General features: G+C 37.9%; 1 protein-coding gene across 2 annotated transcripts; it reads left to right on the top strand.

Annotated features, from left to right (window-relative positions):
• Window positions 1–7,870: 7,870 nt before the first annotated feature.
• Window positions 7,871–16,044, top strand: LOC308101804 (uncharacterized protein). 2 transcript variants are annotated; one of them, XM_080451285.1, is made up of 8 exons: window positions 7,871–7,923; window positions 8,818–8,847; window positions 8,994–9,266; window positions 9,440–9,685; window positions 10,194–10,334; window positions 14,033–14,122; window positions 14,274–14,327; window positions 15,644–16,044. In XM_080451285.1, exons 2-8 carry the CDS (start codon window positions 8,841–8,843, stop codon window positions 15,655–15,657), a joined length of 825 nt encoding a protein of 274 aa, XP_080307411.1. In that variant the 5' UTR covers window positions 7,871–7,923; window positions 8,818–8,840; the 3' UTR covers window positions 15,658–16,044. The 2 variants fall into 2 exon arrangements, with proteins under 2 accessions (XP_080307411.1, XP_080307410.1); XM_080451284.1 differs by having other exon boundaries at window positions 7,874–7,923; window positions 8,788–8,847.
• Window positions 16,045–17,543: the final 1,499 nt, after the last annotated feature.

The raw sequence follows: 17,543 nt of genomic DNA, 5'->3' as shown, positions 1-17,543 counted from the left end.
TCTGCTATTTTTTATTCTGACGTTTTATTGAATACTTCATTTACAAAAGACATTAATGAAACCAAATGGACCCATTTGGGTTTTTCTTTCATGTAAGCCAGTAGTGAAAAGGGCAAACTTGCAGTTATGCATTACAACTCAAGCCTAGCTGTTTCAAACAGTGAAATCAAAAGACAAGTTGTGAGCTTCACTTTTATAAAGGGTTAGGGTTACATTGCAGTATTGACACTTTTACTTAAGTAACACATTACAGTACTTTTTCCACCACTGTTGCTGTTTTTAACATGACTGCCCTTACGCTACCTGTATTCTATGGACTCACTTCGTTTATTGTGAAAATAGTTTATTTCTTTCATACATAAATGAATACTAACTGGTCACCACCGGTCTTTTGTCCAGGAACAATGCATACAACACTATCAACCACTCCTCCTGGGTGTGTGTGTGTGTGTGTCTTCATTTTTGTTGTTCATACATTTCTAAGTGAAACACTGTAGTTTTGACTTGGGTAAGGGTAGGCTACATTATGAAGTAACTATATCATCTGGTGAAAATAGCAGATCTGTGCGATTGTAGATCAATTATTTTCACTATCATTGATATTGTACACACACACACACACACACACACACACACACGCACACACACACACACACACACACACACACACACACACACACACACACACACACACACACACACACACACACACACACACACACACACACACACACACACACACACACACACACACACACTTTATATTGGTAGCCAACCAATGAACCTCTGTGGAGTTATTTTTGTTGCATTCGAATGGCTGAGATTTTATTTTAATGACAACTTTTACATTTTGTACTGCAGATTGGGGCAAAAATAGCCTGCCGCAAGCGGGTATATTATGACTTTGTCATTTCTTGTTTGTACTTCATTTCCTACAAATATTTAATGAAAAACAGAGAATATACATCAGCCCAGCTCAACTCAATTATTATAGCAGTCATAAACGACTGTAAGAGCCAGTCTATGTATTACAGTACATCCAGATACAGTGTCATCAAGCCGGGGTAACAAAGGTTCTGTATTAGTCATTATCAAGTCTAGTTTCATTACAGAGAACACACAGTATGACAACCTCTCTCATAGGGAATCAACAAAGGGGAGAGATGAAGGAGCCGAATGAAGTTTATAGAGGGGAAAAACAGAAGCAGGAGGGGTTAAGGAGTAGCTTGAAGGAGGAGTTTATTTTTAACCAACTTAATTTGTGGGGTTTGCACTCCCATCATAAAATATCTAGTAGATAGACACTTATCTGTTCTTGATGTGAAGCCATGTTGCTGTACAGGGAGTGTACAACATGGCTGTTACTGGTTTTACTTAAAGGGTTATTTCCTTATTTTTAACTCGATGGTTATTTCACTTTAAAATAGGCTACTTAATTGTAATGTCTACCAGGCTTTTGTGTGCACCTCAGACAGTTTTTAAGTTGCTTGATTCAATATTTAGATATTTTATATTCATTTAATCAGACACATGAATATGAAATATCTAAATATTGAATCAAGCAACTTAAAAAGTGTCCGGGCTGCACACAAAAGCCTGAGTAGACAATAAAATTACCCCAGAAGTGTTTTCAAGTGAAAAAAAAAAAAATAGTAAATAGTTTTCAATAGAAAAATAATATGTTCAAAAATTATATATATATAATATGTATACCATTAAATATCGTTGCTGTCAGGCAGAAACCTTGTATCTCCATTTGAACCTTTTATGTTTTATCGTACATTTGTCATTATACGGTGTCGCACAAAAGCAGCAAAAATAGCTGATCTACAAGCTCACAATGCGTCCTGATGCACACGTTGTGAGCTTGTAGATCTGCTGTTTGTGCTATTTTTGGAGAGAAAAACATTTTGGTGAAAGTGAAATTAGTTAGGTGTGTTTGTTACTGAAAAGGATGCAGAACACAGACCAAGTGACTACCAATGACCAAGTGCTATACCCCTTTTGTTATTTTATAACATGTAACCTAATATATTATGTGTAATTCCTTAAGGATTCATATACTGTAATTACTATTCGTGTAATTACTACCATTATGAACTTTTACGAGAATCTTATACAAATGTTCTTCTTCCTTCAAAGTGAAGCCTCTGCCTGCAAAAATCTGAAATAAACAAGAAATATAGCCCACTAGTCTGGCAGCCAAAGAGCCTTTTTGGCTGAAATATGAAGTTTAGTTATATAGTTTTTTTTATTGGCCTAAAATATTGTCTATATACATACATTCATGAAACCACCGGTGGCGGATTAACCCTTCGTGGTGCCCGGTGCTTGGACCCGGTTTGGTGCCCCCCCCCCAAGGGTTGGTGCCCTGTGCTTCAGCACCTCAAGCCCGTTGGATAAGCCACCACTGGAAACCACCTGCTGACCGGCTGTCAGCATTGAGCAATTCTTTTTATAGGGGGTGTGGGGGTGTGGTTCTGCATCAGCCAGTCTGGCTTGCACAATGTTTTGCAAATGTCATGGGAGATCTGTCTGCAACAATGAGAAAACAAAGCAACCCCAAATCGAATATTCTGATGAGGAAGAAGTTGGTGTCTATTCTAACCATCATGCAAGTTGGACTACAAGTTGCACGCATATAACCCCTTAAAAAAGTCAATGCTGACAGCCGGTCAGCAGGTGGTTTCATGAATGTTTGTATATAGACAATATTTTAGGCCAAAACAAAAAACTATGTACCAAATGTCATACATACCCCACCTCAAGGGCTGCTGGACTATACTGACCTATTCGGTAACCGGAACGCTTGCCCCAAAACTTACTCGCCCCCATTTGTTTTGTGGAACTCTAGGTGGAACACATTGGTGCTCAGTTTCTCCTCTTCATGCATTCATACCATCTACTGAACGGCCTCGCCTGTGCCACTTGATATTATGATTGCTGGAGTCATCATAGCCAACTCTCAAAGTGCTTCTACATATTTGTGAATGTTTTGATTGATTGATTGATGTACTTTATTTAGTAAGACGTGAGAACATCAGTACATGGAAGTACAAATTCACAATACAAGGTCTACTAAACTGGGAGACTCATTAAGCACTGAGCTTGTTTAAGATGAGATCCCCATGCACACAAATCATGATGACATATAAGAGACAGACAGATATACACACTACTATACAGAATGTCATACAATCAGCTTACAGGTTACTGGTATGAAGAGTGAAAAGTAAAAGTAAAGTACTGCCCCCTAGCGTTCACCTTCAGCAAATAAATTGTTTAAAATGGTATCGGGGTCACGTCAGAGCCAGTAATCAAACACAGCTTTTGATTGATTGATTGATTGATTGATTGATTGTTTGTTTGTTTGTTTGTTTGTTTGTTTGTTTGTTTGTTTGATTGATTGAAAAAAAATGCTAAAGGATAACCCAAAAACAGTGGTGGAAAAAGTACTCACATTTTGTACTTAAGTAAAAGTATCAATACTGCAATGTATACATACTCTGTTACAAGTAAAATGCCTGTGTTCAAAATGTTACTTAAGTAAAAGTACAAAACTATTGGTACCAAAATATAACTAAAGTACCAAAAGTAAAAGTACTAAAATGTTTGACAACGTGTCGCATCGAGCTTGTAGATCAGATATTTTCAAACAGCCTATAGGTATGAAACAGGGCTAAAGTGGTTAATGTATGTTTTATAATGTAATAATGTATATCTGCAAAGTAACTAGTAACTAAAGTTTTCAATTAATTGTAGTGGAGTAAAAGTACAATATTTGCCTCTGAGATGTATGTAGAAGTGAAAGTATAGACAATTGGAAATACTCCAGTAAAGTCAAAGTACCTCAAAATTGCACTTAAAGGAGAATTCCGGACATGTTACGTGTTATCTTTGATGTCTCGTTACTCACCTACAGACGTAAAAAGTGGCGTTCTTTTTTTCCATAGATTCCCCTGTCGTCATTTTTTAAACCCCCTCCGTTGTCATAATGGGAGCGTGTGGGTTAGGGAAATTCGTCTATTATAACCGATGCAAAGTTATTTTTTTCTCTACTTCTACTCATTGTAGAGTCTCATGATAGTCAAACATGCGCTGAAACTTCCTGCGAGGCTACCGTTAATGGCGAACGATTTAACACTGGTTGCTTGTTTCCAGAACCTGGCACCCCGAGTTGCCAGGTTCTGGAAAGAAACAAGCATCCAGTGTTAAAAAACATCAAAGATAACACGTAACATGTCCGGAATTCTCCTTTAAGTACAGTACTTCAGTAAATGTTACTTTACACAACTGCCCAAAAAACCAGAGGAGTTAAAAGGGCTTTCCATTGATAGCTGGGCTCCAGACTGATTCGCTCCGTTCGGTGGACGGTGCGTGCGTGAGTGCCATGCGCGCGCGCCCGTGCGAAGCGGTTGGCGGTTTTGTGCAGATTTGGGAGTTTTTGGGGCGGTTTTGTGCGGATTGGGTGAATATATTAGGGTGAATATATATTTAAAAAAAATATATATATATATATATATTTTTTTTTGGGTGGGCACAACAGCCAGGTGGGTGGGCCCAGGCCTACCTATGCCCACCCGTGGCTACGCCCCTGGCTAATATGGTAGCCTACTTTCGACCCGTTGCCTGAACACCCCCGGTAGCGCAGCGGCCGCAGCCTCTCGTCTTGTTAGTAAAATAAAAAAGTACGCTTTCGCTACTTACCAAAACAATGAAGGTTTTATGGAGTTGAAAGCCTACTTTCCAGACTTTTCAGATCTTGTCATTATAGAACAATTCCATTGACCGGATCTGTAGAGGGCGCAGGCGGGCGCAGGGTAGTAAATCGTTTTGGTAAGTAGCAAAGACGAGTGGCTGCGCAGCCTGGGGTGTGCGCGCAACGGCTCGAAAGTACCCTAACATTATTAAGGGGAACTCCTTCTAAGGCTATGGACCAGAGCTAACCCGGAGGGATGGTCGGTCAACTACAATATGTTACAACACAAACAATATAAATATTGTACTTTTTGTACTTTAATATTTGTAGCCTACTTTATTTGAGTAGCCTACTATTTTTGGATAGGCTACTTTCACATCAACTAGATTTTAAAGACACATATTACACACATTACATTATTAATTAACCACTTTTAAATTATTGTGAAAATAGATCTACAAACTCATGTGCTGCCATGCGTTGTGAGCTTTTAGATCTGCTATTTTCATATCATTATTGATATTATTTTAGCTATTTTGTAAACTGTTGAAAAGTCAATACAGCAATGCATTGATATTAAAAATGTTAAGAGTGTAATTTGTACTTTTGAATACTTAAATGTTTAGTGTTTATTGATTGATTGATTGAATATTTTGATTGATTGATTGAATACTTTATTTAGAAGTTTGCAGAGAAAAAATCACATGGAAGTACAGTTCAAAATACAAGGTCAACTAAATTGGATTGAAAAGCCCTAAAAAGCCTATTGGCTTGTTTCAATTGGGGTCCTCACGTACTCAATTCATGGAGACACTAAATGACAGACAGATAAACACTACTATGCAGAACATCATATAAACATTTTAAAGGTACTTTGACAGGGGCCAGGGGGGGGGGGGACTTTGACAGGGGCCAGTTTCGAATTGCAGCCTCCTGAAGGTATTCTTTTAGGGCAGTTTTGAAGGAGAGTAGGGTTTTATACTCCTTCACTACTTTTGGTAGGGCATTCCACATTTTTGTTGCATAGCAGGAAAACAAATTCAACCCCTTGTTTGTGCCAAATCTGGGTTGGACGTGATCAGTGGAGCTACCTCTGGTGTTGTGATTGTGGACTTCATTTACGTTTTTGAAATACTGACAAGTACATGGGTATCTTAATGTTGTGGTGTATCTTGTAGACCAGGCCCATTGCAAGTTGCTGTACTCTGTCCTCAACCCTGAGCCATCCGACCCTAGCAAAGTGAGCAGGGGTTAGATGAGTTGTAGGTTTAAGGCCAAGAAGTAGCCTTACCAGTTTGTTTTGAGATGTCTGGAGCCTTGTTTTTAAGGCCTTAGTGGTGTTGTGGTACCATGAGGAGCATGCATAGTTGAAGTGACCCCTGTAGGAATCCTCAAAGTATTCTTACTGACTAGAGAGGAAATCCTGTACTATGTTCTAGGTTCTATGTACTATACTAGGTTATATGTAAACTGCTTCTGTTCCATTCTTGTCCAGAGTTAGTGTCGAAGCATGTGCCTTGAGCAAGACATTGAACCCCTAATTGCTCCCGATGAGCAGGTTGGTGCCTTGCATGGTTTCCTCCGCCATCGGTGTGTGTGAATGTGTGTGTGAATGGGTGAATGTAATGCACAATCTATGTAAAGCGCTTTGGATAAAAGTGCTATATAAATGCACCATTTACCATATTTATGGTATATAATAATATATTTATTATTTACCATTTATGTAAGTACATGGGGAAAGTGACAAATAAAGTGATTCTGATTTGTGAAGGCTGGCCAAGCAGGGGCCATGTCCGGTCCTGAATCTATGAAGGGTTGACCACTGTCGCCTTGGGAGTTTGGTGGCAGGGACCTGTTGGTTGGGGTCTGTCACAAACAAATCATTAGCACTTAGTAGGCTGAGTCATTGATAGACCCTACTGAAACATGCAACATCTTATTTATGTAGATACCTTGTCCAGCAGACAAATGGATATTACAGGCTATTTGCACAACACTGTTGTCTGTGCCAAAGCCTAAGAAAAAGTCTATGCATTTAGGTTAAATAAATAAAAGTGTTTCAGTTCTCAGTTCCATAAGTGTGGAATGATCGAGCTTCTCATGTCTAGTGTTGGAAAGTAACTAAAGTAATATGTAACTTAAAGTAATATTATTACTTTTTCCCAGTAACTAGTAACGTAACTAATTACTTTCACTTTTTGAGTAATATTATTACCTTTACTTTTTTTCAAAAAGTAATTTATTACTTTTTTTTATTAGAATACATTTTGTTTAATAAACAACAGAAGTTGTTCAAAGATTGTGTCTCATGATGAGTCATTATCTGTTTGAGCCCAGGTGTTTGAATTTGAATATTTTTTTAGGCAAAAAATACATGAAATACATTTCAAATACTTCCAAAAAAGTCCTTGCGGTCTTGTTTCCATTGAGGTCCTTAGTATTCAATTCATAGTCAAATGGTTTTCATTTAGTCTGTAAGTTATGAATTCATACACAGTAAAAGTCTTAGTGTTAATATAATTGAAATGAGTGTACAAATAGAACCAAATGGACCCGTCATGTGTACAGAACACTTTTCAGAGTTAAATCAACAATGAGGATTTTACAATGTAGGCTGCAGAAAAGAGAAAAAAAACAACTGCTAATGTTGAAAATACAAAGTCAGACTTTTGGGGAGAAAGGATGCAATTACTGGGGGCGAGAAAAAAAAAGTAACTAAGTAATAAGTAACTAGTTACTTTTGGCAGGGAGTAATAAGTAAAGTAACTACATTACTTTTTAAACAAGTAATATGTAATAAGTAACATATTACTATGTTGTAGTAACTATTCCAACACTGCTCATGTCCTTAGCCTGACACTCAGCCTGCATTTTCAGACTTTCTCCCTCTTGGCTCCAAAACTGTGGAATAAACTCCACCTCACCTTTAGCACCCCTCTCTCTATCCCTTCTTGTCACCCTTTTTCGAAAGTTGCTAGTTTCTCTATTTTTGTCACCTTTTTCGAAACATTCTAGTTGTTTTTTTGTTTTTGTTTTACAATCAGCTGCAACTGAGTCTATATTTTTCAGTATCAATGTACTCGTCCCATCACAACATCAGTAGGAGGAGTCTGTCAGCGAGTGAGTGACTCTGTCACAACAGTCAGTCAGTCAGTCAGTCAGTCAGTCAGTCAGTGAGCAGCAACACAGGATGCACAAAACATCACTCTACCTTCTAGTCTGTAAGTAGAAAACCACAGCACAATTATTGTATTGTCTCATGGATTGTGTTTGTACGTGTGTGTGTGTGTGTGTGTGTGTGTGTGTGTGTGTGTGTGTGTGTGTGTGTGTGTGTGCGTGTGCGTGTGCGCGTGCGCGTGTGCGTGTGCGTGTGCGTGTGTGCGTGTGCGCGTGCGCGTGTGCGTGTGCGTGTGTGTGTGTGTGTGTGTGCGTGTGTGTGATGCATGAGGAATGAATGAAAACATTCAAAGTTGGGTATCAAAAATATAGTTTGATAAGGCAGGTTGCATCTTGTGTAAATGTAATTTATATTTTATTATAAAAAATATGTAAGACCGGTGCCAGACTTAGGGACCATGCAAGTCGGGGACAATGCAAGTTGGGAATACATACCCCACCTGTCAGAGTACTTGCTGTACCTGTTATAGTACCCAGTGTGGTACCCGTTACTGTACCAATAACGTTAGATATTACATTCAATTGGTTATTTATAAACAGGCACTGGCCTACTCTGGAACAATGCATGTCGGGAGCGATGCAAGTTGAATTAGGGTCTGTCTCATTGAATTAATACATATTGTTAAGCAAACCGATTGATTCCTCCATCCTCCAGTTAGTTATTCCCCCCCACACACACAGTGTACGTCCCCCACAGACCAGATATTAGTGGATTTTTGGTTCTCGACAACCGCCAGTCCGACCAAATTCACACTCAGCACAAACCAGCCCGAACGTCAAGTTTGAAGACAATTGGTCGGACTGGTCCCGAGTTATGCCCAGGAAAGTCAGTCACACAGACTCACTCACTCACTCATTCACTCTCTCTCGCTCTCTCACGCTCTCGCTCTCTCTTTCTCTCTCTCTAGTGACTATTTCCATGGTCATTGTCTCAACAGAAGTTCAAAACAGTGGTGATGTTATGAGAGGTAATTATGTTTGTCTTCTTCTGGCCAGGTGTTCAAATTATCCACATTATCAATGGAAATTAAATATAAGTTTGATTTTAACATACGGTACATGATCCATCGATCAGGAAATCAACTTTCTTCTCTGTCTCTCCCCCCTCCCCCAGCCTCTCTCAGACTCAGTCCTGACAGGTCTCAGTTCTTTAAATATGAGACTGTCTTTCTGAGCTGTGAGGGCAGACAGTCTAACTCTACTGTCTGGAGAGTGAAGAGGACAAATATCGATAAGACTGTCACAGAGTGTGGTGGCACTAGTGACTGGTGGGGGGAGATGAACAACACAGGATGTCTTGTCAAATCCATGGGATATACAGCAACTGGAGGTTACTGGTGTGAGTCATCAGAGGGAAAGGGCAACACTGTGAATATCACTGTGACTGGTACGTTCAGTTGTATGTATTTTATCTTTTATTGCATGCTTTTCCCCCCTTTTATTCTTGTTTGTTAAAGAGTCTTTCCTGTCAAAACCTCATCACGTTGGGATAGTGTTGTTCAGATTGACATAATCTCAGTCAAATGTTCTGCTATTCTGCTGTTATTTATCATTGTTCAGATGGAGCTGTGATCCTGGAGAGCCCTGTACTTCCTGTGATGGAAGGAAGTAATGTCACCCTGCGCTGTAGGACCCAGAAGACCTCCTCTGACCTCCCAGCTGATTTCTATAAAGATGGATCCCTCATCAGGACTGAGTCTGCAGGACAGATGACCATCCACCATGTTTACAAGTCAGATGAAGGAATCTACAAGTGTCACATCTCTGACCGTGGGGAGTCACTAGAGAGCTGGATGGATGTGAGAGGTGAGATAGTTGTGTAGGCTTAACCACATTTTATTTGACCTGCATTCGAGGAGGGATGGGGCCCTGGCCACAGCACCGGCATGAACAGAGTGGTTGGGGTGGTAAGTCAACCATGCAGAGTGGTTAGAATTGTTTTTACATAGGACTGAGAGGGTTTATTTAAATTGATAATGCTAGTGATTTCTCATCGTCTTTGTCAATAAAAATAGGGTTGATATGTGATAAACAAATTGTCAATAAAAAGAAGGTTATGATTATGTGATAAACAACTTATCAGTCGGGATTCTTCCATTGCGTTTATCCAAACAAGAGCAGGCATCTCAGCCCTATCGCTCAGGCTGATATGAGTGCCTTTGTTTGGACTAACTCAGGCTAACTGATCTCCTTGTCTCTCTGTCTCTGATATATAATCTAAAGCTTACTCTCTACTCTAAGCCTAAAAATAGAAATTATGCTTAAAAGACATTTACAGCTCTTTTTAAAAGTACCGTGTCTCATTCTGCTTCAGATTCTCTGCCCTTCAATGACAATGATGACCAAAGAGACACTCCCTCTTCCTCTCTGCCTCCGTATTTCCGCTCTCTGATGTGTGCAGGAGTCTCCATCTTTCTGCTGATTCTGTGTCTGATTCTGTGGAAGAAATGCAGAGGTATGTCAATAATCTTCACACACACATAGCCATTAAGACAAGCTATACAATTCTACAGAATGTGATATAACTGTTCCTTCAGTACTTTGAAAGGCATGTCTTACCATTTTTATGTGGACGATATCCAACCGATTTACTCTTTTAACCCTGTCATTAAGGCCTGGATGTCAAACAACTTCCACCAAACTGAGGGGCTAAAACTGAGGGGCTTATTGTTGCCCCTGACAGCGTTGTTCCTAGGTGGTTTATTGTATTGGGTCCCTCAAAGCTAACGTGCGCTCCAACCTCAGAGACCATGGCGCTAAAGGTCTGCTGAACAGGAAAACTTTTAGAAATTCCCCATAGGGGAGACAGGGGTCAAAAGTAACACTATTTACATTTTCCTTCATAATTCACAGAATACTTGAAATATACTAGTCATCTTTTGTTTTAAGAAACATACAGTATATATGTGCCCTAATTACTAATACCATTTATAAGCTTTCACTAGTAAGGACAATACTAAAATATTACTTTTAAAGGACAACTTTGTTTTTTTTACAACCAAGGTTTATGTTTTAGCTTGTAATTAAAGTAAATAAAAGAGTGTTGAAAATTTTTAATTTACTGCTTTCTATAGTTTTAGCAATTTTCGCGATCTTTTTTACAGTGGGCGGGGGCATTCGGGCAGGTTGCTAAATATGTATTTTTTACACAATAAAAAAGGTCCCATGGTCTTTGATGTCCAGATGTGAGTTATTGGGGGCTAGAAGAGCTACCGTAAATAATAAGAAATTGCCGGGTTATTGTGTAAAAAAAGACATATTTAGCCACCTTCCCGAATGCCCCCGCCCACTGTAAAAAATATCGCGAAAATTGCTAAAACTATAAAGCAGTAAATTAAAATATTTTAACACTCATCTTTTATTTACTTTAATTACAAGCTAAAACATAAACCTTGGTTGTAAAAAAATAAAGTTGTCTTTAAAATTGCCTATTGCCTAGCCTGGCATTGGCTAGACTGATAACGAGGATTCACTCTCACGTTCCATCAGTCTGGACTTCGGCCCATAGGGAGCGAGTATGAGAAATCAGAAAATGATTTTTGATGCTTTTCACTGTTGTACCGACAGCAGTTGAAACACAGTCACTGATTTGCCCGAATATTTTCTGATTTCTCATACTCGCTCCTGATACCGTAGAGCAGGGGTATCAAACTAATTTTGGGGTTGGGGCCAGATTGGTCAAATGGTGACTTGAGGTTGGCCGGAACCAGTTGCGGACACACATGCGCGCTCACACGCACTCAGACACTGCTACTAACTATGAATATCACGTTTTTTTTAAATGTATTAAGAAGAATAGCTACTTTAATTATTGAAATTAAAAACAAACAATGCAATTTGTAATAAATGTAATAATAATAATATTAATAATGATAATAATAATAATAAACCATTTTAAGTAGAATAATTCAATTTGAAGTTAAACAATACCTGGTAATGTGTGTGGGTGGTTAAATAATTAGATTTATAGAACAACAGTGGTGTAAAGTAACTAATTACATTTACTCAAGTACTGTACCTAAGTAAAGATTTGACGTATTTTTACTTTACTAGAGTATTTCCAATTTCCAGTACTTTTACTTCTACTCCACTACATTTCAGTCACTGCTGTGACATAACAGTATATCACTTTAAAAATGTTTTATGAAGATTAGCTACTTTAATTATTGACATTAAAAACAAACAATGCAATTTGTGATGATAATAATAATAATAATAATAATAATAATAATAATAATAATAATAATAATAATGATAATAATAATAATAAACCATTTTAAGTAGAATAATTCAATTTGAAGTTAAACAATACCTGGTAATGTGTGTGGGTGGTTAAATAATTAGATGTATAGAACAACAGTGGTGTAAAGTAACTAATTACATTTACTCAAGTACTGTACCTAAGTAAAGATTTGACGTATTTTTACTTTACTAGAGTATTTCCAATTTCCAGTACTTTTACTTCTACTCCACTACATCTCACTTATCATAACTATAATCCATATTTAGATCAGTTGTTTAAAACATGTTTATTTATTGTGTAGAATTATTTATTTACTATTGTGTAGTAATATAATACAATATGTCTCAAAACATTAGCATGCCATACAGTTGAATTATTGCAAATTAAATAAATATGATTTCAAGAAATTAAAACTAATATTGAATAGCCTAACAAAAGGCAACACACACACACACACACACACACACACACACACACGGAAAGACTGGTGACGCGAGGTTACACACACACACACACCCACACACACACACAATCAAAGTCAAGCGTAGAGGAACGTGAGAGTGAATCCACGTTATCAGTCTGGCCAATGCCAGGCTAACAATTGCCCCCATGACGGGGGCAATTGTAACAGTGGTTGGGGGCAATTGTAACACTGTAAAAATAAGTCATATTAACCCACTATATCTCAAATAAAAGCACATCACTAAGTAATATGTATTTTTTATAATTTAATATTTTTTACTTTTACTTTTACTAATAATGTTTTATATATATAATTACAATTATTATTATTTTTTATTCGAATTATTTAATTTTTCAATTAATTTTTTTCAAATGTATGTACATTTTTTACTTTGAAATTTAGTGAAATATGTTCATTTGCTAACATAAAAGTATGTAATCCCAGACAAAAAAGTCTGCTTGCATTGAAACACATTGTTACAATTGACCCCGGTCACTGTGTTACAATTGCCCCCGATCTGGCGTCCATGATGAAATCCCATATTCTAGCTAGAAACACTAGTATAGGATGCTGACGTTAATTTGTGACCAATAACATAGAGATACAATTAATCTAAGTTTAAATTAGCTGTCATCTTAACTTTAGACAGCAGAAGGAAAATACTGTACATTAAAAAATGTTCTTTTACACCTCAAAATCTGTTTTTGTTGAAAACTTCTGCTGAGATGAAATGATCATTCTGCCCTTCCATAGGCAGAGAGAGGACCCTACTGAGCATGTGCAGAAGAAGTCTCATCGGCTTGTTTCTGACTAGAATTATTGAGTGTGTTACGTTTGCCCCCTGTTACTTTTGACCCCAGTCTCCTACTAAATTAAAAAACAAAAGGTAGCAAAGCTCCCAAACTTCTTGAGAGCTGCAGCCTCTGTGGATATTTTTAGGAACAACCTTAAAACAGGCATTTGCGGAAGTTACTTTATTTTATTTACATGCTTGTTTGTGTTGTTGTCCGCTGTCTTGCTTAATGAATTGTACAGGCCTTTTCTGTTCTACTGTAACTGCTTTAATACCTTGTTTTGTTTTTAATCCCACTGTATGTAAAGCACTTGAGAGCACGTGAGATCTCTCTGAGAAGTGCTATATAAATAAAATGTATTCACTTACTTACTTGTGATTTTTGTGAAGAGCACCTCTGTAGTCTATAGTTTTGAACTCTGTTATCCATTTTTCTGACTAGCTATCCTTGATCTTGTCCAGAGCATAAGCCACTTAAAATATTAAATGAAAATACTTGGCCAATAAACAGATTTTGATTTAAAAAAAACACACAATGATTTGTACTGGCAGCTGACTGATAATGTAGCTATTTCTAAAGCTATTTCTAGCTTATTTCATTATGAACATTGTCTTTGATCATTTAATCTGAGGTACAGTGTTTCTCTGCTGCAGGCTGTAGGAGTCAGACAGACAGACAGAGTGAAGATGTGACGTATGCTGACGTGACTGTAATGCGGGGAGATAATCACAGGACGAGGAGAGGTACAGTGAATTAAATACCCCCAACTAAACAACAATAATCTGATCACACACTTATTCTGTTGTTTAGTTGTTGTTTCTATCTCTCTGTTTACATCATTTCACCAGGGTGTCAACTGTTTGAACACTTGCTGTTTCTATTGTTTTTTTCCAGACCAGATCCCTGCAGGACAAGACATCATCTACTCCATGGTGAAAATAAACACAGGTCAGTCACAAACAATACTACAGTATACAGTATACACACAAGAGTTGGCCCAGAGAGAGAAACTGTCTCTCTCCACATCAAATAAAGGGAGGTTAAATTTAAACCCTTTAACCAACCTTAGAACTGTATTTATCCAGTGTGGGCAACTAGCCCATATTAGCTAATATGCTCAGTTTTTGGGCCAAAATAGGTTTGTCCCACACAGGACGTCTCGTATAGCAAAATACATGTGTTGATTGACTCCTGCCGTATAATGGGTCCTTCTATGAAAGAGCACATACAGTCATACCAATTCATACCTGAATATTGCTTCCATCTGATAACAATACTGTAGTTAATGAATGAAATGAAGTGTTTAGAAGCATCAATCTCTAACAGTTTGGTCATATTTCTGTGATATTTATAGTGGATTTATAGTGAGATTTATTAGGGGGATAAGGTTAAAATGTGAAATATAAATTAGATGACAATATAGAGCTAGGGTCACTATCTTTTATATCAGGTACCAGGGCCTGGATCCAAGTACACTTGGCCCAAAAAAGGAACCGAGCCCAGATCCACTTCTACTTACAAGTATAAATCAAAGCTGTGTAATAAGCTCTAGTGTTTTTGTTACACATGATAATTTTTTTTGAGTGGTGCCAACCACTCCTACGCTTGACTTTGTCCTGGTGTCCGTCTGTGTGTGTGTCCGTGTGTCCGTGTGTCCGTATGAGCACGGCCTCTCTGTATGTTTGAGCACAGCCTCAACAGCTGCGGCTGATTGCAACACAAAGATGCAACCATACAGGTACAGTACAGTACAGACCGTACAGTACAGACCGTACAGTACAGTACAGTACGTACAGTACAGTACGTACAGTACAGTACAGTACAGTACAGTACAGTACAGGTACTGGTAGAGGTACAGTACAGTACAGTACAGACCGCACAGTACAGTACAGTACAGTACAGTACAGTACAGTACAGTACAGTACAGTACAGTACAGTACAGACCGTACATTACAGTACAGTACAGTACAGTACAGTACAGTACAGTACAGTACAGTACTTAAATATTAGTAAAGATACTTTAAAGTTCCTAAACTGAGTAAAAATACTTTAAATGAGTAAAAATACTTAACATGTGTAAAAATACTTAAAAGATGTTAAAATGAGTAAAAACACGTACAAATCTGTACAAACATTTTAAAGTACTTAAAATGAGTAAAAATACATTGAAGTCATCAAAGTCTGTAAAAAGTAACTAATGCAATGACCTCATGAAAGGCACCACTCTCTTCACACTGGGTGTGATTTTTTTTTATGTGTTACAGATGGAGATGTTTGAGTGAAGAAGAGAGAACAGAAGAGTTACTGCTTGCAAGGTTACTGCTTGCTTACCATGCTTGCTTACCATGCATGCACAATTGCACATACATTTTCTTTAACAAAAACACCTCAGGACACACACATACACCGCCCACCCCTACCCCCAACCCCACCACCATATCCTCTGACCTTTGTGAGTTTCGGAACAAATAAGTGGCTCTGTATAAGTGGGTATTTTGTATAGTTATGGAAACATCTCTGTTTGTTAACCACAGCGGTTAAACTGTTCTGAAAACAATGCATGTTGCCTACAACTTCACTGGTCTGCTGTATGTGTGTGCATTGTGCATCCGTGGACAATATGCATTGTGGTTTTCAGAACCACTACGTCTGTCCTCTTCCGCAGTCCTCAGTGTGAACACTCACCATGTGTCAACGGTTTTATGTTTGTAAGTAGGATACAGGAAACAACAAAAAGCCTTGTGAAAACACAACTTTACTATTGTTTATTAAAATAAACTCTACCATACTCTACCATTGACATGTGAATGGTCCAAAGCACATTGTGAATCGCTTTGGATAAAGTGACTATACATTTCTGACCTGTGAGGTCAACTTCACCATGAACACAATCACATCCCAGAGACATTTAAACTCATTGTAATATCTATAGAACACATTTCATACAACAAAGCAACCCACAAACTTTGTTCAAACAAACATTAGGCACCAAGAAAACACACACAAAAGTATTGTAAATAATATAAGAATATAAATAATAAATAAATAATATTTTTGTAACTAAACATGATCACTGCTCACTGAAAACTGATTTGGCAGTATTAAGTAATGAGCTGCTGTCTTATATTAACACATCAAATTCAAAACAAGGGCATATACTGTAAAAGGAAGTAGAGGTCCTAGACGGGGGGAAATTATTTGGAGGCGGGTAGCAATACCAGGTTTTCTGACAATGAATGATCAATGCAGTGGGAAGATTAGATATTTTATGAATTTATTATGAGTATGAAATTGTATGACTGCACAGTGCACATGACTTTTGAAGTTGGTGTGTTTGAATTAGTGTTTGAACCATTTCTTCTTTGGGCAAGCAAGAGCCCCCCGCACTGCCTAACACAGGAAGTAGAATGTGCACAGCAAAAAGGGGAAATGAGGCGTCTTCACACTTAAAACTAGTTCAAACAAGCAAGAGAAAACCACAGGCCTGAAAACAAACACGCTACTTTCATGCAAGGGTGGTTAGATTGCAAAAGGTCAGTCGCCACAGGATGAAATTTAAGTTCAATTTAATAAACAAAAAGAGCTGCAATTTGAAAGAGCTATCACATTCTAACATTGCAATGCGTATCAAATTTGATTTATTAACGAGGAAATAAAAAATAGAAACAAAGGATAGTGTGCTGTCTCACCTTTCACTTGCATCCAGCTCTCTGGTGACTTTCCAAGGTCAGAGATGTGACGCTTGTAGAATCCTTCATCAGGCTTCAAGCAAAGTGTGCTATGATTAAGGTATGCTTTACATTACTATTTCTTTACTTACTCGTTATTTATTTTGTTACTGTTGATATTGAGGAACTGAAACCAAATATTTTTACTCTTGGTCTATGAGATTTTAAAACATATTCTTCAATCTTGAATCAGACTTAAATATTGTGGATGGTCATCTGTCCTGTAGACTCCATTCTGATGAGGATCCATCTTTTTACAAATCAGCTGGGATGTCAGAGGAAGTATTACCAGCTGTCTTATATTTGTACAAGCAGTGCAGAGTCTTCTGTCAAAAGTGCAGGGCTCTCTAGGCTCCAGCCTGGTCTCGACTGCAAAACGTATATAAATTAAGTAATGACCACACAACAAAAACGAGCATAGATTAAGTTAGGTCGC

This window comes from Gymnoscopelus braueri (genome assembly GCF_963280865.1).
Source record: "Gymnoscopelus braueri genome assembly, chromosome: 15".
Lineage (NCBI taxonomy): Eukaryota > Metazoa > Chordata > Actinopteri > Myctophiformes > Myctophidae > Gymnoscopelus > Gymnoscopelus braueri.
Note: the sequence above shows the minus strand (reverse complement) of the source record. Positions and strands in the feature narration are given on the sequence as shown.

Excerpts from the sequence above, each read along its gene's own strand:
- LOC308101804 (XM_080451284.1), top strand. The coding sequence starts at position 7,893 with ATGCACAAAACATCACTCTACCTTCTAGTCT. Across the intron at positions 9,267-9,439 it reads TGTGAATATCACTGTGACTG|ATGGAGCTGTGATCCTGGAG; the intron begins GTACGTTCAGTT and ends ATCATTGTTCAG. Across the intron at positions 14,123-14,273 it reads TAATCACAGGACGAGGAGAG|ACCAGATCCCTGCAGGACAA; the intron begins GTACAGTGAATT and ends GTTTTTTTCCAG.